Below are 26,226 nucleotides of genomic sequence, written 5' to 3' on the forward strand. Positions count from 1 at the left end.
ATATCCATATAAAATCTATTAGATACCTACCAAGGTAGGGAAAGATCCAGGTATATTGAGATTTCTGTCATATACACTCACCTATTATGTTCTATTTCAAAGCCAATCAATAAAAGCCATTGTAAAGAATGAATTAGTTCCAAATAGTACGCGTAGAATGGATTGAATGGATTGAATATGATTTTAGTTTGCACCTGCCACCAGTACTTCTGTACTTGTTTCTATTTAGAGACCAATTATACTACTGGAGTCGACTCTAGTGCTTGCTGTACGAAGAGAAGCATCCTCCTACCTACTCATACCATACTCACATTACTACTATTCGTCTTCTTTCCTCTCTCCCCTCTCTCTTCTCTCTTCTCTCTTCTCTCCCCCAATCACTTTAAACACGAATGCGCGATGGGCCTTTGGAAAAAGACATAACCCCACCAAAATACCGTGCACTATACCTCTTTCCCTCCATCCCGTGTCCCGTACACACACCAAGTACCAGTCTACCAGTCCAGTCTACCACCCACTACCCACTCCCCACCCACCACCCATTACCACCCATTACCACCAAGCCCACTTTAGTATCATATCCGCGATTCTCTTCTTCCAACCCACCCACTTATCCATTATCGCATCGCTATCAGTTCAGTCACAGCCAGATAAAACCAACATAACTTTCAATCCATCATTCGCGCATTCATATATCGAAAAGAATAACAGTCGCATACTTGTATGAATTAAAGTCATAAATTCACAAAGTTTACGCGACTGTAAACAGCTACTCAAGGCAGACGTGTTTTTGGATTGATATGTCCATATTTACTATCCAAAACCAAGTCCATTTTACACTGATCAACCTAAATATCGCACCTAGTACCTTCTTGATTGTCATAATCATATCGTTCGCATATCTTTATCTCATCCAGACTAAAGCCCTTCCCATACCAAGTTGGAGCGCATCAACAGACATCGTGAAGAATAATAGAAATCATGGGCACTACGATAGAGGAGCTAGAAGGAATGTTCGACGACCACCCCTCGTTAAACGCATCTCTGCAGGACTTCGAACAAGGAAACATAGAGATAGATCACAACCCACCTCGCCGTTTTGGTTATCCTTCCCAGCATTCGGGCTTCCGCAGCGACACGGACTCGGAGGACGACCTAAGAGACTCGGTATCCAGAGGTGGCTACAGTCCGCCAGCATGGAGACGGGAGGAAAACGGCAACCGAAGCAGCGGCTTTTGGAATCGGCATAGTAATATATTGGGAAAGAGGCACAGGGAACTTTCTAGAGAAAGTAGTCCGGAATATGAGAGTGCTGATGAGGGAGGTGGATCTGATCCGACGCTTGCCGCGGCTGTAAGAACCAGATTACCAACCGGTTCAATATCACCGGAAAAGAAGAGAAGCCCTTCGCCAGGTCCATATCCTTCGGGAAATGAAGATTTTGGAAAGACGTTTGGCGCGGTAGTTAAACAGGAGGATGGCCACGAAGGCGCTTTGGTACCTTCGATGGAGAACCCCAACAACTGTATGAAACTTGGAGTAAATGTATTGGTTCATATGCTGATGTATAAAAAGTTATTCGATTCGCATTTAAAACCGAAGTACAACATCGTACAGAACCGTTTGAAGCTGCATTTTCATCTATGAGTTTAAAGTTTGAGAAGATCATGAGTTCATGGGCTTCCGTATGCAGTGCGCTTGTGATAGCGATTATTTCCATCTTGACATTACGAACACTATTTCAACCTTCACAACTACCACCAGTCCCGGATCTTATTAAGGTCGCGGGACTTGCAAGGGCTTTTGAACCTCTAATATTCTATTCCGAAAATGGGATTCAACAAATCGGCGATATACAGCAGACTGGTATTGCGGTCTGGGATCTTGGTGAGAGCGTACGCTCAACAAATATGACATCTGCGCCTGTCATTGTTGCGGAACTCGATGAACTGAGTGAAACCCTCAAAACTTTGTCTGTTGAGTTAACCAGATTCTTTGCTAATGTTGACGGAGATGTGGATGGGTAATACTTTCTACTTCTGTTGCTTGAAATCATCTGACATATCTAGTATCTTGATCGTTATGGATTGGGCAAAACGAGAACTTGCTCAACTAAATCATCTGCCGCCATCTCCCCTTAATTCAGCTTTTGATAATATACACACACTTCTTAGCCGAGTAGGAGTTTTCGAAACTCCTACTGGAACGCCGACCAAAATTGGCGTTGTCGCAACGAATATATTCGGCATGTCATCGTCTCAAAGAACACGTCAAACACTTCAAAGAACATTTAACGAGTTCCTATCAGTGCTTGAAGATGCTATTAGTTCCGAGCTCAACCATGCTCTTCATCTCTTTGCCATCTTCGAAAAGATTGATCATCAATTTAAAGCATTATCTCGTAGCGCATCCCGTGAGCTAGATACCCAAGAAATGGACGAAGATAAACTTCTCTCTTCGCTCTGGACCAAACTTCTCGGTCCCTCCTCCAGTACCCTTCACAAATTCGAGAAGAATAAAAAGCTTCTCGCCAATATCCGTTCTAAGACTATTCAAAACAAATCTGTCCTTCTCGATCATAACGGCAAATTGTTAACATTACGAGCAAATCTAGATTATCTAAGGAAGAAGTTAGTCAGTCCGCTCGTAAGGACAAATAGCAGCACCATTCGAGTCGAAGAGCAAATTCAAGGTCTAGAAGATGCGAGCGGATATCTAGGAAAGGTTAGGGAAACGCAAAAGGGGAAGTTGATGGAGATGCTCTATGGTGCAGGAAGTGGGAGCGCAAGGAGAGTAGCAGGAGCAAAGGCGGTGGAGATTGAAGGGAGATGGGAATAATTCTGTTTGATTTCCTTTTCTTTCCTCTCTCTCCTTCTTATCCTTGCGCGGGAGTATAAACGGATGAATGGATGGGACCAATTGTATCAGTGAAGGAGGCTCACTTGCTTACTACTTGCTTTGCTTGCTTGCTACCCGGACGGTGTTTTTGGTGCAGTAACTGGAAGGTAGATAAATGGAAGGGAATCATGGTGTATGGACCAATATCATTGATGGGATTGGATAGGTGGCGTGTTTTCATCGATTGGTTGTTTTTTCTTATCATTTTCGCGGTTGCATCATGGAATGGTGTTTGAGGAATATTCTGTTTTGGTTTAAGGCGTTTTGTGGGGATTGGGATGGATTGGGATGAGGCGGATTTTATAAACTTAGCATGTATTTACAACTCATGTATTCTTCTCTTCTCGTTTTCTTTTGTTTCTCCTTCTGTGGTGCATGGTGGATGGAAGGGGGTCAGATTGGGTTGGGGATATTGAGGGGGTGTTATGGTTGGTTGATTGGACAGGATGGAGCTGGGAGATTAGGTAGGATGAGGCAGCAGGGAATGGGGAACAGGGAAAGGAGGAGTACATAGCTTAGGAATGCGAATCAGGAAATACACTTTATATCTATCTATTCATCTTTGTGGGGATGATTGTTGTGTGAGTAATAATACTCGCAAATGATTTTCCTTGTTGTGAGAGTAACTGAGCAGCGGGGGAGATGGAATGGAATGGAATGAAGGAAGGGGAAGGAGAAGATGATAAGTCAAGAAGTGACAATCCGGATATATATCTGAATCAAAGACAAAGGTATTCATTCGCATTATATTTATCCGTATCCAGTATTAGATGTCTTCTGAGGAAGCGAGGTAACTAAATATCCTATCTGCATACATGTTATCCATGCTCATCCATAGCCCAATACCACATTCGCATTTGCATCCACATCCACAATCAACAACTCAACTCTACTGCGCACTTGACACTTATTTCAACGCTCCTTTTATTTCCTTTTCCCAACATTTGCCTTTCCTCCCAGCTTTCTGATTCCCAGTTCTCGGGATCTAATTCCTGAACGCCAATCGGCCGTGCATCGTATCTGAATCTTCTCCACGCATCTCCTGCTTCAAATTTTGCTTTGTGTTTAATGACGGATCAGGTTTCTCTATCACGGCTTCTTCTTCTTCCTCTACATTTTCTTCTTGTGATTTTTCTGGCTCTGGCTCCTGACTCATTTTTGGTGTGGGTTCTTGGATCATCTGCGTTTGGGAAGATTCGGCACTGTGTAGAGATACACCCGAGTCGGTGTTTTCGCCGCTTGGGGTGTATGTTTCGTTGGTAATCTCGTCGTCGGTCTCGATGTAATCGTTATTGTTCATGTCGTTGGGTTTTAAGAGGGATTTTTGAAAGGGCGCTTCGATGGACCAGTCGGTTATGCACTAGATAGGGGAGGTGGGGATTAGTGAGGGGGGCGGGACTAATAGATGATGGGGAGCGTGAAATTTGAAAGATGGGGAGAACGTACCTTAACATCCAATTCTGGACATCGATATCCGTAGATCTTCCACTTTCTAGCCCAGTATTTCTCGACTTCTTTGCTGAATCTCTGGTGCGCCAAGAAGATTAGTCGACCACTTTACAAATCTTTCTTTTTTCATCTTCGTTCATGGAATAGCAAATAGATGAAAAGCAAAAAGCACATACCTGTTCCACCGCGAACCTCAATACTTCCTTCATGTCCGCTTCTACCTCCTTGATCGTCATAAGAATTCTCTCCTCGCCAAGCCTACTCCTCATACCCACAAAATGTCTCATCACATCCCTTTTCGACCTCATTTCATCAAACATGCCTATCAAAAGCTTACACCACGCGGCTTCCATCTCCACTCTCCCAATAACCGTGGCGCTCTCTTTCTCACTATTCTCTCCCTCCCTTGAATTCCCATTTTCTTTCCCCTTCTTGTCCCTATTCATTCTCAACCATTCATAATAGTTATCCACCTCCAAGCAAAACTCCAGATACCGATCTTTGTACGCCGCGAATTTGAGAAATACAGCGGTGTGGGCGGGATAGCGTGGTGTGATGGCTTCGAGAATGTGGGTGCAGGGGATCGACCAGAGACGTTCCCAGGGACGGTAGACGAGGGTTGGTCGGCCGTAGATAGAGAGGAATTCAAGTGAGAAATCGAGAGTGTGGTATTGGGATTCGAGGATGCGGACACCGGCGGAGATGAGAAATTGTTGGTCGGTTGAGGGGGCGGTAACGGGCGGGTAGAGGGTGGTTGACATTTTTGTGATGGGGTGTTGGTAAGTGGTGGTGAGTATTTTTCTGTATTTGAGAGCTTGCTGGACAAAGAGTAGGTAGGTATGGAGACTTTGATAAAGTTCTCGAGTTTCGAGATGGAGGTAGAAGAATCTTTGAGGAGAGCTTTGTGGTGCGGTTTAAATAGAAACCAGCCTCGTTTGTTCGGTACAGCCATTGGAAGATCGTGAGATTGGATTGGATGGTGGTATTCACTTAAATTCTGTAGAAGCGGAGTAATATATGAAGTGGATTATCTGGTGAGTGTGAGTAAGGTGAAGTGAGGGATTTGAAACCTGAGTGTATAGTGGACATTCACTTACCCTCTTCTTGAGGAGATTGCTGTAGATTCGTGGCGCATTGATATCAAAAGATTCTAGGTACAACTGTCACTTGACAATCATTCACTTCATCTCTCAAATCTTGTCCGGGGACCAAAAAGCAAATGATCCTCATTCATACCCTGCTCATCTTCTCAAATCATAACTCACCTAGCCGTCCATCTATACATATCCAAAAAGTGCAACCACCTTCAACAAGAAACAATGTCCGGATGGCTCAGTGGTACAAGCACATTGGGTCTTTCACATCCCCTCAAACGGGACCTCTGCTTCACGTCCGAAGACTTCGTCTCTTAAAGGATTCAGTTGTGAGTTCGATTAATTCAAGTTGTGCGTACCGTACCGACTGGTTAATCTTTTGGAGTTTTTGGTTATGATATGATTTTGGGGTGTATCCTTTTGGTGGGGCAGGAGAGGGGAGAGAATGACTGTCGTCTGAAGTATTTTGTGGAGCTACTAAAGAGAAGAGTGAAGTAGAAGTGGAGTGAACTTTGGAAAGATACTATGCTTTTGGTGTTATGCTGACTTCTGTGAGAAGTACCAGAGAGATGTGACATAAAGAGTGAGAATGAAATATGTGCAAGCTCAGAAATCTGCTACGTTGAGTAGCCTTTTGAGACTCTATCAATATTGCATAATGCTAACTTGCAATCCTACCAGAGACTGGAGAACCACTTGATAATTCTTCCCAGCTCAACATGCGGTCCATAGTTCTGACCCTTATTGAACTTGACCATGATACAGCGAGGCATCGAATAAGCAGAGGAATTTCCCATATCTGAAATTAGAAATCAAATCATGTGCCATGACCCAATACGGCAAGTGCACTAGTTGTTCTTCCCCAGCTTCAGTAATGGCACTAAACTAGACTCCCTTCTAACCCCCACACCTTTACATCTCCCTAAAATGTCACCCCCACAAACTGTCTTCCAACATCTCAAACTTAAGTCAAGATGGAGTTGAATGATGTTGCGAGTATTACGGGTGAGTAGTTTCATACACTTTCATTGTTTATCAATGCACTAATAATTGATTGTGTACAAGGCAAAATGAATGATCCAGGCCCATCTCCGGAAACCGAAATCGACAATCCATACAGGTATATTCTTGCGACAGAGGAGCCAATATTCTATCGATTTCTCAAGCTTCCTCGAGAGATTCGTGATATGATTTGGGACCACGCTGTCGACCGTAACTCGACTTCTGAGGTTGTCTCTTCCTCGCCTACCTTTTCCAACGCCCCTCTCCTCTCTCAAGTATGCCAAGAATCAAAGCGGCTTGTTTAAGGAGATACTCTACTTTCAGAGATCCAGAAAGATCTGAATGGTCCAAGACGACTCTGCGTCTCTTGAAAATAGACTATGAAGCATGGATCGACTATGAGCGTGACGTACTCCAACTGTCTTACATGTCTTGCCATTGGGCAATGAATGGGAAATACATGTGCAATCTACCTTGTGTTAATCAAGCTTGCAAAGATTTAGTACTTCCAGTCAAAATCCTTGTTAGTATACCATGATTCGGTTCTGTATGAACCGCAAAACCGTTACATACTTGCACTGAACTAATATGATTGTCTAGGGCATTGAAGAACTTACATTATGGGAATTGATGGATGATTTTATTGACATATGGAACAGATTCGCTGAGATCTGCCCACAAGTGACGCATCTGAAAATAATCGAGAGGGGTGAAAAATCAACTGAGCAGGAAATACCTCATAAGCGCTGCCTACAGCGCATGACTATGAATGATTTATGCCCAGGCAGTTCAATGAACCGACTTGCGAAGGAAATGGACGAATTCATTGCTAATCACGGGCCATTGAGTTACGAGGTCGAATTTGCCAAGTTTGCCCCCAACCCGGAGTTAGAGAAGAAGATTGTGAAGCGCAAGAAACAAGGAGAAGAGGAGGCTTTTAATGAAGCCACGCATGGCCCATTAAATCAATTTTAAACGTATATAGGCAGGAAAGAGATGATCAAGAACCGATCAGCGAATGGCGGTGGAAGACACGGTTGTGGAAACCGAGAGAAAGATCACAGTAACAGGCTGCAGAGGAGATTTTAGCTTAGTGAGAACGAGAGGGAGATCTCAAACAGGATTGATCTAAAGACAGAAGGTGTCCCATGTGGTTTATTCTCACAGAAGAAAATAGGAGGATATGGCACTCGTGTGTTCGCTGTGCAAAACAGAATTGAGCAGGATAATATTAGCATTTTAGCTTACATATTAATAACGGCCATATAATCTCATATGATGACTTCAAAATTGGCCTCAACATGTTTCTTCATGTTTCTTCATGGATTGAAGATATTCAGAACGTGAAATTTGAACAGGAATTGTTCGTAGTATAACAACTTATGGATTTCGAAATTGTGGAAAAATGTTTTGTGAATCCGCGAATCTATATACACCCGCAAAAGAAAGAATCCACACTCTTTACTACTTGCACACTCGTGATGACTTCACTCTAGGAAATCTAGAGAAACTCATCACTCGATATCCTATAGATTCTTCACACTCTCACCAAGAATAACCCATCGAACCACCCCCTCTTCCACAAATCCCATCAAGCAACCCATTAATCCCGCCCCAGTAACCTTACCCCGTACATCCCCACCCTATCTCCCAGCACACCACAACTTCTTGCTATATACCCATCGTTCCCCCGCCACATCTTCCACCGTATCCGGATTAAACCAGAATTTCTCGCCATGTGCATGGTATGTTACGCCGCGGAGACCGACGCCCAGTTCTGCTGCGTATGTGCGGTCCTATTATCTGGGTATTAGCGAATTTCGTTTTGAAAATATGTGGGTGGAGTGAGAGAAGAGGATGATGTACCGTATTATCCCCCTTCATTTTCCCCTGCCATAGTTTCTTCGTGCATGTGAAATGCCAGGGTTTCCACTATTGTGTTTGTGAATATTAGCGTTCTCCTCCTGATCTTTCTCGTCCGTTCCAATTTTACTGTCTCCATTCTCTCCTCATCCAGCTATCTCCACCGTCCCTCCTGCTCCATATTTCCTCTCCCAATCATCCTCATACCTCCCCACCCCAAACTCCCAACCCGAAATCCAAAAGGTTAAAACAAGAAAAGAAACTCACAGCCCACTCCTCCCTCTCCCAATCCTTTTCATTCTCCAACGCCTGCCATCTCCAATGTTCATTATACGTCATATTGATCGAGCACGTTTCAATCCCATTATCGATTATCTTCCCTACAAACGGTTTATCGTTATCGAAAGGGAAGGTTGCGTAGTAAACGAGGCATGCTTGAGTAAGGACAGGGAGGAAAGAAAGAAAGGCGAAGAAGAATGAGACGAGGTAGCGCATGCTGGACGTGTTAGACTGTGATTGACCTTCTCCAATCGAATGGTAGAGGAGAACTTACATGCGATAAGTGCGAATTTGAGATCGATCGAAATCAGAGGTCAAGCATCGCACGATATCTTCACATCTATACAACGACCCAAGTTGTAGCCCTCCACGCAAGTCAACAAGATTCTCAAGCCTCTAGTATGGCGAGTGGCAAAACAGAAAGAACCCAACCAAATAAATCAACCACAAGAAGAAAGTTTCATCACCAACCCCTTTCATAAATACAACCTCCCCAATATTCTCCCCTTGAGTAAAGCTGACGAGTCCATACCTCGATTAGTTTATCCAAGCTCTTGGCAACTTCAGCCTGTATAGAGAAGGAAATAATAAGAGATATGTAGTGACGCATTACCTTTTCCGTATTTTTATCCCTTTTTTCATTTTTGGAGGGATATCTGATTGCCCCTAAAAAGAAAAAAAGGGCGTTGTTCGCTTAATATCACAACTCGACAAATTACCTAAAAGAGTAAGGAGGCTGAAACCTCTCATTTGACACAATTTCCTTTTTATTTCAAAGATATAAGAAGATAGTTGACAGTCTGTTAGACTTCCAGCTGTGTGCTACACACGGTATGTAAAATTTATCTGATCGAGATTCCACACTTATCATAACATGTCACGATAGGTCAAATTGCAGTATGGAAAAGGTCTGATATTTGCATTTCGATACTATTTACTTAAGCTGAAGTTATTGCACACCAAAATTGGAAACGCAAATCGAAAAAGTTGCTGTTATCTACGGAAACGTAGGGATTGCTGCAATAGTCAAATGAGTGAATAGTGAACGGGAAAAGAAAATTATCTCTCGCTCTCAAAAAACAATCGGCATGGTTGAAAAATGCCTCGAAGAATGGAGATGTTGAAAATTGAAGTCTGCTTGCCTATGCACTGAGGCTCTCGGAATAGAGTGTAATCTGGGAATCTAAAGATACGACCAGGAACACATCGAGATGTTTAGATCCAGAACATCGACTCTGTAATATCTTGGTGGATATTAATTCTGCCTTGACCTATCGCATTCGTAGACGGGGTTGAAGGATTTCCAGGCTCTGGTGTAGTCCGACCTGTTGGAGGATCATACTGATCTGCGAGATATGCTCTCATGCGAGTGCACAGCAAGTCTGCGTAATATGCAGGCGGACATAGACTCACAGCCTTCGTAGCCCTCCCGAACAAGTGGCACATATTGTGCGTCAGTTCTTCAAGAGAATCGGCTGAAGTAGTGTGAGGAGCCTTCACTTTTTGTGACTTGAATATTTCGTCTTGAATGACAAAATAATGGCAAGGTCTGGCCGTTCCCATCAGACTTTGATGTGGCTGAAGAAAGAAGTCCCAGTTGCGAGATTCGGTAACACCACGATCAACTACAGTTCCGGCGGGACAGTTCGACTTAGAGTCTGCACTATCAGTATCCTTTGGATAAAATCGAGTGTGATGTCGCTTTCCACAAACTATGATTGAGATTCGTGGCAGGCCTTTCTTGGTGTAGTCGGCGGGATACTTCTGACGACAAGCATTTCTGATTTTCGGAAGTTCTTGTTCAAGCAATATATTGTATTGCCCCTCCGATACACCATCTCTATAAATCAGAATATTGTCAGGCAACATTTTGTTCTTTCTCTGCCAGATGTCCAGTTGCCTAATCAACATAGGTTCGAGCTCTGATACCGGCTCTTGACGAGCTTGGCCTTGTAAGCGGCAGATACCGGACCATTGACCCAGGAGCTTATCAGTGCTTGTTACCATGGCAGCAACACTAGGTGCCGAGTCTTTTGATCCTGGGGATGGATGTGTTACGTCAATCCCAACGACCATTGTCTTCCCTTCGTTGATAATCCCAAGCTTGTCGATTGTCTGATTGATACCGCCAGCCTTAAGATTGAATTTCAATGCGACATTACCGAAGTATTGCGGGTCTCCCTTTGCAAACTTGGAGTGTTGTACGCAAACTGTATGTATACCGGCTCTGGTATCTCCAAACCGCTTTATCGTGTTATAAAGCATTACATCATCCACTGGAAGGATGCATAGAAGAAACTTGGGTTTCTTCAGGTTTGAAGATATAGACATCATTCGGAATACTCTTTCAATATCGGCAGATGTAGCTGTTTCGTTCCCATCTATATGCTTAGGGGTAGGCGCGGGTGTACCCATCCAACCTCGGACTCCAATTCCTGCACCTTCAAGGTGGGCCCTAAACTGCCCAACTGTATCGGCCGCTGCGTCGTGGTCCCATCTAGCACCACGTTTGTCGGATTCAACCACCATGTAAGTCCAGTTACCTAGATCTCCGCAAGTGTGGAAACGAGTGTCCCTCATATTCCAAGAACCATCCATGGGTACCTTTGTCATTGGGCGATGTTGTCTGTTCTTGTAATTGATCACGGGTGGTGGCAAAACACGACCTTGAACAGTTATAAGGCTGTTACCAACCTGGACACCAAATTTAGAGAGAAGAGGATTGTCTTTATTGTTCAAGCCCAGGACTTGTTTACCAGAAGTGACAATGGACATGGCGTTAGGCTCTGGTCTTCTGTTTGCGAAATCCAACATCAAACGAGTTTGATCTCCAAGTAGAGACTTCTTCACAATCTGGCCTGGCTTTATGTTACAAACCTCCGCCGGCAGGTAAGATGGGTTGAGGTCGTTGCCAACATTGATTACAGGAAATTTCGGATCCAAAACAATTTTCGGATATTTGGATTTGAAATAATCATACACGGTGATGTATTTGTTGATTGTTACGACTGGCTTGGAAGAACCCTGCTTTGATCCGGGTTTAGATGGAGTTTTGGCTTTCGTTGATGGTTGTTCGGCGGAAATCCAAAACTTGACTTCTTTTGGCCCAGCGCCATATTTAGCAACCTGTGGGGGGTGCTCTTCGGTTCTACCATCACTTGGGCGAGCCAAGTCCCAAATGGTCTTTTCTCGGGGAATGATGATACCGGACTTGGGCTTTTTTGCAGCCAAGTGAGTGACTTCTACTCGCTTTCTCTTTATCTTATCCACAACACTATGGGCATGACCAAGTCTTTGGAAGAAAACACTCAATGACCCACGCTCGAGGAAAACGGAATGAGTGACGTTTACGTTCAACAAAAGTCGACCAGTAGCTGGTCTAACACTCTGATAGAACCCGCGTATAGCCTCCAGTCCATAATTCAGGGTCGTGTAGTTATGCTGGTTGCCAGCTTGAGCTGTGGAGAAGTGTCTATTATTTGCAATAGAAACAGTTCCTTTCTGGCTCTTGGCGAAGAACCCCATCACCGTATTCATGGCCTGGATAGCCTCCTCTCTTTGAACTTCTGATACATTGGCCGCAGAAATGTTGCCTAAGCTTTGGACAAGATCGGGGATAGTGTAAGACGTTGGAGAGCCGATCCGAACCTTATAAATTTGGGCATTTGAAAGTGGATCATCCTCCCCTTCGTTTCGCCAAGGAATGTCGAAAACACGTTCCTCTTTGAAAGGCAATTTGTTCGGTGTGATTATCATGGACGCAAAATCAGTGGCCAGAGGTATGTTTGCAAATTCTGGCAACTCGAGGATGAGATTGAAAAGCTGCTCCCGTTTCTTTTTTTTGTCGTCCATGCTCGGGGATATGGTTACCGGGTAACGACCCAAAGCAAAACTGGGGCTTGTGTTTAATGCAAAATAATTAGCATACAGCTGAACTTTTCGACCATTTTCGCCGTATCCTGGGCGAGTAGGGAATCTTTGGTTGAGCGACATCTTATTCAAGGCATTGATCCCGGATGAGCTCTTATGATAGTCGTCTTCCATTTTCGCGACTTTTGCGTCAGGTGCTTCCGCTGCATAATTAGGATCCCTGCAGAGCGTATTAGATCACTGCTCGGAGTATAATGCAAGCACCTTACCTGAAGATGGATACCGGGCCACCTCGACCTCCACCACGGCCTCCACCACGGCTACCATAAGTACCACGATTTCCACCATCATAACCACCTCCTCGTCCACCACGATCTCCACCTCCTCTTCCACCGCGATCTCCACCACCACGACCACCGCGATCTCCACCTCCTCGTCCACCACGATCTCCACCTCCTCTTCCACCGCGATCTCCGCCTCCTCGTCCACCGCGATCTCCGCCTCCTCGTCCACCACGATCTCCGCCTCCTCGTCCACCACGATCTCCACCTCCTCTTCCACCGCGATCTCCGCCACCGCGATCTCCGCCACCGCGACCACCGCGGCCACGTCCACGTGCAGGGTCAAAAGACATGGTACGACTCAATAGGGTTCTCTCAAAGGAAAAGAGTGTTGAGTGTATCTACGAGTGGGTGTTAGAGAGCAAGTTAAGAAGGCCAGACATAAAAGACTGAGCGATGAAAGTTACGAAGGTGAGTCTTTCCAATCTTGGCATAGCGAAAGTAGAAGATTGTACTATAAGTAGAACATCATGAATTAAGCATGTGCCATTTGGCTACCAAAGCGGGCTTGCTTTGTGAGTGGCAGAAACATGTTGTTTGGTTGAACTGAACTCCAAAGCGTGAAACATAATGTCTTGTGAGCAATAAAGAGATCATGTATTGTGCGTGCCAATGAAGAAGGAAAAAAGTAAATGTGAATTGAAAACTCATATGTGGTAATTGGTTGTGTGCCAAAGATGATTTGTAGCGGTCAAAGTGCTAATCTTGGAAAGCAGAATTGTGCCACGAAAACACAGTCAAGTTATTCCATGATTGGAAGAAATGGATGTTGAAAGAATATGAAGCATACCTCCTGGGAGCTGAACTGAGAAGCTAGACAATCGATCGATAATGAACAATAGTGACAACCGATATGGACTTTTACTTGCGTTGCAGTAAAGACTTTAAAGAAGAATGGGTTAATGGTACGCTTTCTGGTTCCGTTGGCGAGATAAGTAGCAAGAGGAATTCCAAAACAAATGAGTGGTTGGCTTGCTGCAGTAATCGTGTTAGCAGACGCAAAGGGATGCATTATTAAGAGTGATATATGGAGCCTTCTCGCGACTCAGAGAAAAAGCCGAATACAAGCAGGCCTCATACCACCTTTCGATGGCCCGATTCGAACTAAACTGAAGGACGGTTTGATTGCTCAAAGATATAAATAACATTCGGCAACCAAATAGCATCTCAAACAGCTGGCTCTTTCTCCAGTCGCGAGGCTTTGTGAGGAGCAGGATTTTCTAGCTACTTACTTGTTTGTGATCGTCGAGCTTGTAATTAGAACCGAGGGGAACAGGGAAACGCTTGCGATTTCATAAAAATCCAAAATATACAATATAATATATGATATTTCAGATAAGTAAGTGGTATTGAAATAATAAAATATTCGCGTGGTGGAATAGAAAAAGAAGGTTGAGAAGAAAGAAAGAAAGAAAGAAAGAAAGAAAGAAAGAATTTGGAGATGGATAACCTTGGAGGGCAACGTAACTTCAGCTCACAGCCCCCGGCAAGAACGATTGGTGAGGATGCACTCGGATGCAGTACCATCATTTTGACATTTTGTTACCCCACTTTCTCTTTGATAGATGTTGGGCAGAACGATAAAGAGTCAAAAGCGCGTTGTGATTTGTGTAAATCTGCCTCACTCAATAAATATAATGCAACGACATCAAGGTATCTAAATGCTCCTATTCTTTCCTAAAATTCTCAGCTATTATGAGAATATAATTTTGTACTGCCTTTCTCCTCAAATTCGAAAGTTGAAGAGAAATCTCAACAAAAACTCAATTCGTTGCATTCACCAAGTATTCACCAAAGAAGCGGGACAACGATAGTACATAGAAACACAGTGTGGATCTTTTTTGACGCGTAGTCACATGCTTGATTGAAAGGAGGGATCCCGAATTTGTGCCTCCAATTATGTGATTTGTAGCAAATCATCATTATCAGAATAATTGATTGAATGCGATGCGATGGTGATGTGTCAAGCATTCATGTAACCTAACCAAGTATGCTGCCACCCTGCAGCTCTTTGAACCAAGAAAACTTGTTTTAATTCTCTAATTGCGGTAAGGAAACAGCAAACGAAGAAAGAGTCACCTTTTCGTGCAACACAATCTTGCGCAGCCAGCTTAATCAGTGTCAAGATGGAGTAACGATTACCAGCCTTTCTGCACACGGCAGTGAGTTCACAACATCTATGGCTCCAAGGTAAATAAGCACCGCCCATTGATATTGCCATTCACACTGCAGGAGCGGCTAAGATGACCTCTACTGAAATATGGCGTATTGCTTTATAAAATCGAATCATCAGCAGCATTGTAATTCCGTTTAATCGTGAGTATGCCACCCAGACTCTCATATGTCAATATATCAATATGAAACAGTCTACAAAAGGGTGCTTCAATTGGCTGTACGAGAAACCGCCATTCCTTGTTCGAGAATCACTACGCAAGATTGTTTGGATTCAATTCAACGACCGAGAACTGCAACAGTGTAAGACATAATACCGTATGTCGCAACTAAAGGGAGCGTCAGAGCCGCCACACAAAAGAGCAATCGTTGCATTGGTCCCTCCATATATTGCCACTACCCCGGACTACGGGGTATAGAGTTGGGCGATGAGAATGCCATGCACATCTGTGGCTTTCTTGGCTAGTTGCTATGGCGAATCAAAGGAGCTTATGGATGTTGGATGAATCATAGGCATACCATCAACAAAGAAGTCAATTTATTGACAATAACTTCAATTATTAGCCTCATGACTTTCTCATACTCATAAAGTGAGTTAGTCAGTTGATGATGTTGCAATTATTCTCAGCTTCTCTGCCGAGCAGGCATGTGTCGCTGCTTCCTTATTGAGATTTAAGTTGTCTCGTTGAATTTGCTAGGCACACTTGATTGCCATCAATTCCATCGACCATCCAAGGGAAACATAACCTGAGGTGTCAAAATCAATACCATCAATCCAAACAAAATCAAAGTCAAAGGCAAGCCTATCATGGATGAGCTTAAAAACGAGATTGATATACACAACGCGTCGGAGTCGCTTTCCCAAAACAACACACCAGAGGAATCTGCACCAGGGAACATACCTCTGCAGAAAGAACCAACTTCAAGTCCCGACGAACTCGATGGTGAAGAGGCAGTTTACCCCCATGGCTTGAAATTGGTCGTCATTCTTGCCGCGCTCTGCCTCGCAGTCTTCCTAGTAGCTCTAGATCAGACCATTATCGCAACTGCCATCCCGAAAATAACAGACCAGTTCAATAGCATACAAGATATTGGATGGTACGGCAGTGCATACCTGTTGACGACCACGGCTCTACAGCCGACTTTTGGTAGGATATATACTATATTCAGTGTAAGCAAGATAGCATATACTTCTCATTGTACGGCGCGAGGCTCATGAAATAACACAGATCAAAATTACCTTCATCGTGGCTATTGTCATTTTCGAAATCGGGTAATGTCATAGCATGACTATGTAAATGCGCATATGTATTAATAAATAAAATAGTTCCTTGGTTTGCGCCACTGCGCCGAATAGTACTGCATTGATTATAGGTAGAGCTGTTGCTGGTATAGGTGTCGGTGGTTTGTTCTCGGGAGCGATTGTTATTTTGGCATATTGCTGTAAGTGCAAGGTTTTTGGACTCAGTGGCCATATGGAATGACTTCAACCGACTTCGTTCACTTTTAGTTCATTGGCCTTTTTTAATAATGCTGACTTAATAAACAGTACCCCTGCGAAAACGACCGGCTGCTTTTGGTCTGATGTGAGTGAAAGCGTTTTTGTAGGAAAGAACTTGTAGCAATTTAAATGGTTTTTGCATGATTACTGACAAGATGCAAACTCAGCGGAGGAATGTGGGGGATTGCTTCGGTCGTCGGCCCATTACTTGGAGGTGTCTTTGTAAGTTCAGTTTGACACTTCACGAGAGCAGATACTGATCAAAATAGACCGACAAAGTATCTTGGCGTTGGTGCTTTTACATCAATCTACCTATAGGCGCCATCGCTATTGCTGTAATAGTGGTCTATCTCAAAATCCACCGCGCCAACAATCCTGAGAACCTCACCATTCTTGCTCGTGTAATGAAGCTCGATCTCATCGGTACTATCATTATCATCCCAGCTGTCGTCTGCCTTCTACTCGCTCTCCAATGGGGTGGTACGACATACCCATGGAGTTCTGCTAAGATCATCGGTCGTCTTGTTGGCTCTATCTTGCTATTCATCTTGTTCATCATCTCGCAAATCGTTCTTGGCGACAAAGGTATTCTGCCTCCTCGCTTCTTCAAAACCCGTAATACACTACTCGCATATGTCTTCGCGTTTCTCTTCGGTGCAGGCTTTTTTGCTTTGATCTTCTACCTGGCAATCTATTTTCAGTCCGTCAAGGGTTCTTCTGCTACTAGGGCTGGCATCGAACTCCTTCCCCTCTTGATATCCACTGTTCTGTCCTCCATAGTGACTGGAGGCCTTATTACTGTAATCGGATATTACACTCCCGTGATGATTTTCTGTATGATACTGTTCGCTATCGGTTCTGGTCTCATCACTACCTTCTCTCTTACCACACCCTTTGCCTCTTGGTTCGGCTTCCAAATCATAACCGGTATTGGAATTGGCGTTGGATTTCAGGGTGGTGTCCTAGTAGTCCAGACCGTTGTCCCACTATTTGACGTTCCAGTCGGGACAGCCTGTGTCTCATTCTTCCAATCCCTGGGCGGCGCCCTCTTTATATCTGTCTGTCAAACTCTCTTTCAAAATGGTCTAAAATCTGGAATAGAAAAGTATGCTCCACAACTTGATCCTCAGCTATTCTTGCACAGCGGAGCAACAGAAATTCAGCAATTACTAGCACAATTGAATCAAGAAGAAGCGATAGGTGCTGTGCGACAAGCTTATGTGGAAGGCCTTACGCGTTGTTATTGGGTGACTACTGCATGTGCTATTGGTAGTTTCCTGGCGGCATGTGGACTGGATTGGAAGAGTGTGAAAAAAGGACATGGACAAGAAAAAGAGATAGAAAAGAGAAAGGAACAGAAGAGCAAAATTGCAAACGGTGGAGAGATGGCGCTGTAAGATATGAATAAGTTGCGTGCACTTGTCAGTTCAGAACTTGCCACACACTCTTAAATATTGTATAACTAGTAGAGCATTCACTCGATCTATCATTAAACTTAGAGCTCTTCTACTATAGCACCATCAGTCAAGTTCTTACAAACAATTGATTTCCAGACCCAAGTTGAACATTCAATAAATTACAAAACGTCAAGCCGCAGGGGACTATTTTATATCAAAGTGAAGTCAGACATTGATGTGCACTTTCGAATATTGAGCCAGGGATATTGAATCCAACCGATAACCCAAATCATGCATACATCCAAATACGAGAATATATTAAAGATCATCCCATACCTAGGTATCGCAGGAAAAACACAATTAAACCGAACAAACCGAAACTCCATCAAATTTCCAGAACTCAATGCTCGTTTGCGCACACACCACCCCCCAATTTTTCAGCATGATGCTCAAGCCCCTCCTATTGGCGCGATAATCCTCTCCCGCTCCCCGCAAATCCAAACCATTTTACCGGCATTTTTCTCCAGCTTCTTAAAGTCCCTGGTCTAGGATAACCCCAGACTCTAGATTATATTATGGAGGGTTGAATTCCCCCACAAACCTCACCTGGTGTTGTTTAAGTATCGTACGGAGTAGATATCATCTCAAGCTGCGAGAGAGATCATCACAAAATTCAACACCAGAAACAAGATAAATCAAGCCCCCATATTTTGGTTAAGTTCTACTTATCTATTTAAGGTTTGTAGTGACACCGCGCATTGCACCTAATCCAAGATATTAATGCCTATCTAAGCTTCCAATCTCCATCCGCCATTCCGGTACCTGACTGGAAAATCGATCGTCCAAATCCTAATCCTACTTGACATCTCATAAACTATACACCTAGGCTCAAATTAGTAATAAACAAGCTCTCACAGAGATTGACAGCGTAAGTATTGTAAAACATACTAAAAAGCGATCGAGCTCTTCTTTATATATAGAGGCTTAATTAATAAAAACCTTATATTCTTTAAAATTAGTATAGTGATTCCAGATGGTAAAAGTATTGTAAAGAATTTCTTGATAATGAAAAAAAGTATTAATTTTATTAATATTAATAATTATCTAATATTATCTTTATATTTCTCAATAAACGAATTAAATATTTTGTATAATACAATTTTCTATATCTTATTAATAATAGTTTTAAATTATTATAGTTTATTTTGTTATATAGATAATAATCTCAAATCTAATCTTTTATTTTATTTTATATATTTTCAATAGATTGAGATTTAGATTAAATACTAGCTATTTGACTTTTTCAATATTTCTTTTAATAAAATCTATAAAAGTAATATTAGTAATATATTTAAAGCTTTATTCTATATATACATATTCAATTATTAATAATAAGTATAATATGAGTTTGATATAATTTAATATTAATAATATCTCAATCTTTTTTTCAAAATAAGTTTAGTTTTTTGCTTATTTTTCCTGAAAAATAGTTTTAGAATTTTTATTCAGTTTTTCTTGTACTTTTTTTTCAATATATAAATAGAATTAAAAGTTTAAAAGCTTTATTTTCTAATATATAATATATATTTTACAATAAGATTTTACTATTATTTATATTTCATTTAATTATAGAATAGTATTCTATTATTTGTTAATCCAATTAAGATATTCTAAATACAAATTAGAAGCAAGTTAGATAATTGTTTTCTGAAATAGAAACGCTTTCGAAGAATAATGTAATACTTATTGTCTACCTCTTTTTAGTTTAATTTCGAATTATAGATTTACTTATTTCATTTATTCTAATTCAAGAATCACTTCTCAATATAGTATTTGTCTATATATTTTTGAAAAACTAATAAATTCGATAATTTGATTAAATTAGAAGATTAATAAATTAATAGCTGTTTAGATTGTTTTTTAGATATTTTATATATAGAATATATATAAGGTTATTTGCTTATAGGTTAGATTAATATTATTTTAAAGAAATTATTTTTATATTTTTATAGTTTTCTATTTAGTTTTATAAAGAATATATTATTTCAATGTACTAATGTATTAATTCTTTTATATTAAATTGAAGTTTTTAATATTAATAATATAAAAGGAAGCAAAGTAGATTTAGTAACTAATAAATTAATATCAAAACTAGTAATAATGATATATAATTAATTATTTTAATAATATCACTATATAAATTTTAATGAATTTCGAATTAGAATATTATAACTATCAAGAAGATTCTTACGAAATTCCCAAAGATATTTAGAAGTATTAATTCTAATTGAATTTATTAAAACAATACAAAAGAGAATAATTCAATCTATTAAAACTCTTGAATTCCCCCTTATAGGGGGATGTGGGGCACATTAATGCCTTACACGACTTACGCTGTCAACCTCTGTAAGCTTCCCATCTCCATCCGCCATTCCGGTACCTGACTGGAAAATCGTTCGTCTGAATCCTGGTCCTACTTGGCATCCCATAACCCATACACCTAGGCTCAAACTAGCAGCAAACAAGCTCTTACATGCAAGCTTTCCAGACAAGGGTGTTTATCTACAGGCAAAAGAGAAACCCAAGACTTCCAATCTCAAATGATACCACCGGTAATGGCGGAGACTCGTATATGTGCAAGTCGGTGAGAGGGGAAACAATGAACGTAGCCCTGGGTCATGAATTATTCCGAAGTATCGGCAAGCTGTAATCCACCCATGGATGAAGTTCTCCATCAAAGCTTGGATTCGTATTTAAACTATAAAGCACCCTTCTCGGCCTTCTTCCACTCGCACCTTTTTTGCTCAAGTCCAATTGTCTCTTCTGTTTTCAATTGACCGCCAAAAGAAGTCTTTACAATGGTTCGCCCATTATTATTTCTTGCTTCTCTGCTTCCAATTGTCACAGCAAGCTGGAGTATCAATAACGAGGCGGATAGACATGCTTGTCAAAAACACTCAAAAAATCCGTTGGAAGGTTGTGATTTGCAAAAGACGAAATATGTAGATTTCACCGGCGATAATTCGAGTTTCAAGACAGTGCAGTCTGGTATGTAGTTGGAATCCTGATAAGATCTTGAGTGAGAAGTGGTAGGGCCAAATTGAGGCTAATCATGAATGATTGTAGCTGTGGCAAGTTTGCCAAATAATACTGATACATATGTTATCCTTATTGCATCCGGAAACTATACAGAGCAGGTGAGAATTCTGTTTGAACATTTCTTGGACCCAACCTCTTCATATGCTAACATCGAATTGTAGGTCAACGTCACTCGTCGTGGTCCCACATATCTGCTCGGACAAACCGAAAATCCTCAAAACCAATCTGCGAACACCGTCAATATTATCTGGAAGGCGGTTGCTGGTACTGGGGATAATGCTTACACATCCACTTTGACCGTTGCACCGAATCTCAATGCATCATTGACTGGAAGTGGAGCGACTGGATTTGCTGTCCCACCAGGAACACCATTTGGATGCACGGATTTTAGAACATACAATCTGAATCTCATCAATGATTTCATGCCATACAGTGAGTTGCTACATTTCGCAGGGGAGAAGAAAGAGAGGGTTAAAAAATAACTGGAAGGAAGGGAGGAACCAGAAAGAAAACTTTCTCTAACAAAGTAATAGCTGATGGACCTTCCCTTGCATTGAGCATAAGTTATGCAAACGGTGGCTTCTACTACACCGGCTTCTATAGCTACCAAGATACTGTATGTCCATCTACCTGCTCATCACCCTCCCCATTCCTTCAAACTAACACATCCAAGGTTTACGTAGGAAAACTATCCAACTCCTACATGTCTCAATCTGTTGTCGCCGGTCAGACCGATTTCTTCTACGGCTTCGGAACTCTCTGGGTCACTAACACACAAATCTTACTTCGATCGTGGTATGTATATCTAAATCCGCCTTGAAACAAGAAGCTGACCTCTCTCAGTGGTGGAGGAATTACTGCGTGGAAAGGAACCAACACAACTTTCGAGAACAAATATGGAGTGTATATTGTAGATTCAACTGTACAGAAAGCAAATAGCAGCTTAAGCATCCAAGGAAAATGTCCACTTGGTAGACCTTGGGTACGTTTTCCCCACAATCTGAACCCTCTACCAAGAAGCAAGCTAACCATAATTCGACAGAATGCACAAATGCGATCTATCTTCGCCCGTACCTACCTCGACGATTCGATTCTCCCCGCAGGTTTTATCGACTGGTCTCCTGCCCGCTACAATGCCAACAATGGTAACTACAGCACCACCCAAGCTGAATACAAGAATTATGGCCCGGGATACAATGCAACTGCACGAGCCCTTGCGTTGTTCGATGTCCAATACAATGACAGCCAGTGGGCTCCTTACAGTAGTCCAGCGAAAGTTTTCCAGGATCCTGAAGGAAAATTCGGGGATGTGAGCTGGGTAGATTTCAACGTTTAGTTTAATTGGCCAGGAGAGAGATCGAGTTACATGATGGAAGTATATGTAATGTTAAGTAAAGAATTGTCGATTTAATAAAAGCTGTTTCTGTAGAGTATGGAGGTATATTTTATGATCCAACTGTTGGTTGCTTGCTCACCCTTACTTAGCACCGCTAAGTGGCATAACTACCAGAAAAATATCAGAATCTCGATTGAGATCTAAAAATCAATCGGATTCGGAAGTTTCGAGATAATTCAAGAGAACTGAAGATTCAGAAGTATTTATAGTTGTGGACTCATCAGAGCTAAGATAATAAGTTTGAGATAATTTATTCTTTACCATAGGTAGTATGACGCCCATGACTAAGCAGTGCCTTCCCATCCCATATCAGCAGGAAACCTAAGCTTAAGATACCACTAGCGCCACAAAAGCACTCTACGCGACCCTCGATAATCAAATCGCGTTTCCTCGAACAAACAAAGTTATTAAATAAGAGTTTACAGTCCCAATTCACCATCGTTCAACAATTTGCCAAGACAACAACAAAAATCTCAAAATGGCTTCTCACAAAGATGTTGCAGATGAAAATCCTCCTCAAATCAATCCATACGAAGTTCTTGCTATTGAGAAAACCGCTTCTGAAGATGAGATCAAGCGCGCATATCGCAAAAGTGCCTTGAAGCACCATCCAGGTATGTTTTAACAATAATTGACGCGGTTCTATACTACAAACGCATAATTCGTATGAGCTTCTCTATTGGGGCTGTCATCATCAAGATAGTTCCATAGGACCACTACATAAAGTCCATCCAGACAACTAACAACCTTCCAGACAAAGCTCCAGAACATCTCAAATCTGATTCGCACATCAAATTCCAAGAAATTGCTTTTGCATATGCTGTTCTCTCCAATCCAAACCGTCGCAAACGCTATGATCGTACTGGATCTACCTCTGAGTCTGTCGATACTGATGGATTTTCCTGGACCGAGTTTTATTCCGAGCAATACAAAGATGTTGTTACTTCTGATGCCATTAATCAATTCGCCAATGTTTACAAAGGTTCCGATGAGGAGAAAGATGATCTGCTGGCAGCTTATACCAAATACGAAGGAAAATGGGGAAAGATGTATCAAGTCATCATGTTAAGTGATCCGGTCGATGATGAAGAACGATTCCGCGAGATCATAGAGGAAGCAATCAAAACTGGAGAAGTCAAGGAATATGCTGTCTTTAGGAAGGAAACTAAGGCTTCGAAGGATAATAGAATGAAGAAGGCGAGAGCGGAGGAGAAAGAAGCTGCGAAGGCTGCCAAACGAATGGGTGTTGATAAATTGTTGAAGGGATCTGGTGGGGATGTAGCAGAACAAAGTAAGAAGCCAAAGAAAAATGTCCCTGGTCACATGGATGACCTAGCGGCTATTATTCAGGCCAGACAGTCTTCAAGGGGTGGCTTCTTTGATAACTTGGAGGCAAAATATGGCGGAAGCAAGTCGGCAAAGGGCCCTGGTGAGCTGAGTGAAGAGGAGTTTCAAAGAATTCGAAACGGTTTAGGCAAGAGCAAAGATAAAGCCAAGGGCAAGGGGAAGAAAAGAGCAGCTGACTCGGAGGATGAAGTTGAGGAAGATGCAAAACCGGCACCGAAGAAGAAGTCATCAAGAGGCAAGAAGAGAGAACCCGAGGTGGAGCAAGAAGATGAAGATGAAGATGAAGATGTAGAAATGGACGACGTTGGTGATGATTTTCAAGCAGAAGAAGCTGAGGAAGACGAGGAAGAGGTCGAGCCTGAGCCTGAGTCCAAGAAGTCAGCTTCTAAGAAGGGAACAAAGAAGCAACCAACTCGGCAATCCAAGCGCGGTAAAACTACTCGGGCATGATTTTATGAATATGGAAATGGAGTTTGCGAGGATTTGATCTTTTCATATATAGCCGGATGGATACAGCATGCATAGAAGAAGGCGTTAATAACTACAATGATTTTTTAATGCGAAGATTTACCCATTTACTTTTACAGAATTACAACTCCATGAATGTCTATGCACTTGATATGAGTCTTTTATACATATTCTATTCCATCATAAAGTGCAACTTGAGGTCGAATTGATCGAGCATCCTGCTCTACTAATTGCTTGTTACAATCTTTGATAATTGAAGAATGTTCTACTTGTTTGGGGATATCGCTCACATCTGAACTATACCTCCTCTCGTAGGTCTCTGAGGTCTAAACTTAATACTGTCCGTCATTCACACGTGACACAACCTTCCCACGCGTCAACCTCGCGATTTCCATCTCCACTTTCGCCTCTCACCTCGGTCGGTCCATTGATCAAAACACCAAAACATTTCACACGAGACTCGATCGCAAAGAATAAAACAAATAACAATCAACAACCTTCCCACCCGTCACTATTCAACACAAACCCTAGATATCAATCGCATACAACCATTCCCTCATTTCCGCATCGCACAATGCTCCAAAAAATGTCATGACATCCTCCTCATCCACATCTGCCGTCGCGCCTCTCTTACCACCATATCTGTATGATCTCTCGCCTACCATCCATAAATGGTGTGCGTTGCGCTGTGCAGATATCATTTCATTGACTACTCGGGGGGTATATTTCGAAGGTTTGTTTATTTCTTTATTTGTTTCTTTCTTTCTTCATCTTTCTGTAACGTTTCTCGATTTCCGATTCTCCATCTTCCTACCTCTCGTGGACCGGAGTTCGTCAGGATAAATCACACAATAGCGCTATGATATCAAGAGAATAATCAGCTAATTTCTTCCCCCAAAACCCAAAGATAAACTGATCCACCACTACCTCAACCATCCCATCCGCTACGTAAAACTCATCGGGCTCGTCGTCTCCATCGATACTTTTGCCCGTCGTCGCGTCTACACTATCGATGACTCGAGCGGTGTGTGTATAGAATGCGTGGCACTCTTACCTCTCCCTTCCTCGGAAGCTGCTTCAAATTCGAATTCAAACTCAAAGTGCCATCCTCCTCCCAGTAGCAGCCCCTCCATCAGCACCCCCCAAATCCCCTGGAACGACATCACCGAATGCAAAGTCGTGCGCATCCTGGGGATTGTGGGATCATACATGCAGGTTCCGCAATTGCAGATTGTGAAGATGGGGATCGTGGGGAGTACGGAGGTGGAGAGGAAGTGGTGGGATGAGTGTCGAGAACTCAAGGATCCGGAGAGGGGGATTCTGGGAAGGGAGTGGGTGGTGGGGAGGGAGGAGATGGAGAGGTGGAAGAGGAGGGAGAGGAAGAGGAAGGCGAGGGAGGAGGAGAAGAGGAGTGGGGGGAGAGATGGTCGGGCGGCCAAGATGAAGAGTGGGAATGGGAGTGGGAGTGGAAGAAGAGAGGATACCGAGAGAGTTGAAGAGAAGCGAGAGCTACTGGCGAGGAAAAAGATAACAAATCCCCAACCACGTTCTTCAACCAATCCCTCTCATTCCACATCCACATCCACATCCAACCCCCACCCCTCCCGTCCTCCCCACGAAACCTCCCCCAAAAAACCTCTCCCCCGCCCGCCCATCAAAAAAGATTCATCCCCACGATCCTCCCGACCTATCCAACTACGATACTTTTGGTTACTAACACAACCTCCCTCTATCCTATAAAGAAAATCCCTTTCAGGAAAATAAAACACGTGAAAGAAATCCCGAACCGCGCATTCCGATGAATAGGTAATTAAACGTGATTTGTTTGTTTACCTCACTTGGGTTATCATGAATATCCACATCCATATCCACATCCATATCCACGATACAAACCACGAAATATGAAATAATGTCTATACAATCCGCGACAAGAAACACGAGAAATAAGATATCAGAAGTGACATCACCTCACATCCTCACAACCTCACATCCTCACAACCTCACATCCTCACAACCTCACATCCTCACAACCTCACATCCTCACATCCTC

General features: G+C 42.4%; 9 protein-coding genes across 9 annotated transcripts; 6 read left to right on the top strand and 3 right to left on the bottom strand.

The window, feature by feature from the left end:
- Positions 1-981: 981 nt before the first annotated feature.
- On the top strand, positions 982-2,838 carry EAF02_010243 (uncharacterized protein; the record flags this gene model as incomplete). Its single annotated transcript, XM_038906291.1, has 3 exons — positions 982-1,525; positions 1,576-2,023; positions 2,070-2,838. 3 exons carry the CDS (start codon positions 982-984, stop codon positions 2,836-2,838), a joined length of 1,761 nt encoding a protein of 586 aa, XP_038754018.1.
- Positions 2,839-3,883: 1,045 nt separating this feature from the next.
- EAF02_010244 (uncharacterized protein) lies at positions 3,884-5,108 on the bottom strand (the record flags this gene model as incomplete). The annotated part of the gene is made up of 3 exons (XM_038906292.1): positions 3,884-4,258; positions 4,345-4,425; positions 4,524-5,108. 3 exons carry the CDS (start codon positions 5,106-5,108, stop codon positions 3,884-3,886), a joined length of 1,041 nt encoding a protein of 346 aa, XP_038754019.1.
- Positions 5,109-6,415: 1,307 nt separating this feature from the next.
- EAF02_010245 (uncharacterized protein) lies at positions 6,416-7,418 on the top strand (the record flags this gene model as incomplete). Its single annotated transcript, XM_038906293.1, is given in 4 exon segments — positions 6,416-6,446; positions 6,507-6,653; positions 6,671-6,966; positions 7,044-7,418. 4 exon segments carry the CDS (start codon positions 6,416-6,418, stop codon positions 7,416-7,418), a joined length of 849 nt encoding a protein of 282 aa, XP_038754020.1.
- Positions 7,419-8,086: 668 nt separating this feature from the next.
- Positions 8,087-9,065, bottom strand: EAF02_010246 (uncharacterized protein; the record flags this gene model as incomplete). Its single annotated transcript, XM_038906294.1, has 5 exons — positions 8,087-8,239; positions 8,310-8,375; positions 8,514-8,802; positions 8,860-8,981; positions 9,018-9,065. 5 exons carry the CDS (start codon positions 9,063-9,065, stop codon positions 8,087-8,089), a joined length of 678 nt encoding a protein of 225 aa, XP_038754021.1.
- Positions 9,066-9,800: 735 nt separating this feature from the next.
- Positions 9,801-13,089, bottom strand: EAF02_010247 (uncharacterized protein; the record flags this gene model as incomplete). The annotated part of the gene is made up of 2 exons (XM_038906295.1): positions 9,801-12,675; positions 12,725-13,089. 2 exons carry the CDS (start codon positions 13,087-13,089, stop codon positions 9,801-9,803), a joined length of 3,240 nt encoding a protein of 1,079 aa, XP_038754022.1.
- Positions 13,090-14,989: 1,900 nt separating this feature from the next.
- Positions 14,990-18,034, top strand: EAF02_010248 (uncharacterized protein). The gene is made up of 6 exons (XM_038906296.1): positions 14,990-16,139; positions 16,198-16,241; positions 16,296-16,411; positions 16,518-16,554; positions 16,637-16,691; positions 16,739-18,034. Exons 1-6 carry the CDS (start codon positions 15,777-15,779, stop codon positions 17,864-17,866), a joined length of 1,743 nt encoding a protein of 580 aa, XP_038754023.1. The 5' UTR covers positions 14,990-15,776; the 3' UTR covers positions 17,867-18,034.
- Positions 18,035-20,569: 2,535 nt separating this feature from the next.
- Positions 20,570-22,519, top strand: EAF02_010249 (uncharacterized protein). Its single transcript, XM_038906297.1, has 7 exons — positions 20,570-20,914; positions 20,993-21,063; positions 21,127-21,397; positions 21,499-21,581; positions 21,639-21,760; positions 21,809-21,947; positions 22,008-22,519. Exons 1-7 carry the CDS (start codon positions 20,725-20,727, stop codon positions 22,299-22,301), a joined length of 1,170 nt encoding a protein of 389 aa, XP_038754024.1. The 5' UTR covers positions 20,570-20,724; the 3' UTR covers positions 22,302-22,519.
- A 320-nt stretch (positions 22,520-22,839) lies between these two features.
- EAF02_010250 (uncharacterized protein) lies at positions 22,840-24,158 on the top strand (the record flags this gene model as incomplete). The annotated part of the gene is made up of 2 exons (XM_038906298.1): positions 22,840-22,975; positions 23,116-24,158. 2 exons carry the CDS (start codon positions 22,840-22,842, stop codon positions 24,156-24,158), a joined length of 1,179 nt encoding a protein of 392 aa, XP_038754025.1.
- A 482-nt stretch (positions 24,159-24,640) lies between these two features.
- Positions 24,641-26,165, top strand: EAF02_010251 (uncharacterized protein). Its single transcript, XM_038906299.1, has 2 exons — positions 24,641-24,909; positions 25,084-26,165. Exons 1-2 carry the CDS (start codon positions 24,768-24,770, stop codon positions 25,914-25,916), a joined length of 975 nt encoding a protein of 324 aa, XP_038754026.1. The 5' UTR covers positions 24,641-24,767; the 3' UTR covers positions 25,917-26,165.
- The last annotated feature ends 61 nt before the right edge of the window (positions 26,166-26,226 follow it).

Source organism: Botrytis sinoallii (assembly GCF_014898435.1).
Source record: "Botrytis sinoallii strain Bc 23 chromosome Unknown BSIN_024, whole genome shotgun sequence".
Lineage (NCBI taxonomy): Eukaryota > Fungi > Ascomycota > Leotiomycetes > Helotiales > Sclerotiniaceae > Botrytis > Botrytis sinoallii.

Bases quoted from the DNA above. Each gene is read 5' to 3' on its own strand.
- EAF02_010249 (XM_038906297.1), top strand. From the start codon at position 20,725: ATGGTTCGCCCATTATTATTTCTTGCTTCTCTGCTTCCAATTGTCACA. The intron at 21,064-21,126 runs GTGAGAATTCTG...ATCGAATTGTAG, and splicing joins CCGGAAACTATACAGAGCAG to GTCAACGTCACTCGTCGTGG. The intron at 21,948-22,007 runs GTACGTTTTCCC...ATAATTCGACAG, and splicing joins GTCCACTTGGTAGACCTTGG to AATGCACAAATGCGATCTAT.
- EAF02_010248 (XM_038906296.1), top strand. From the start codon at position 15,777: ATGGATGAGCTTAAAAACGAGATTGATATACACAACGCGTCGGAGTCG. The intron at 16,140-16,197 runs GTAAGCAAGATA...GAAATAACACAG, and splicing joins GGATATATACTATATTCAGT to ATCAAAATTACCTTCATCGT. The intron at 16,412-16,517 runs GTAAGTGCAAGG...CTTAATAAACAG, and splicing joins TGTTATTTTGGCATATTGCT to TACCCCTGCGAAAACGACCG.
- EAF02_010251 (XM_038906299.1), top strand. From the start codon at position 24,768: ATGACATCCTCCTCATCCACATCTGCCGTCGCGCCTCTCTTACCACCA. The intron at 24,910-25,083 runs GTTTGTTTATTT...CAAAACCCAAAG, and splicing joins TCGGGGGGTATATTTCGAAG to ATAAACTGATCCACCACTAC.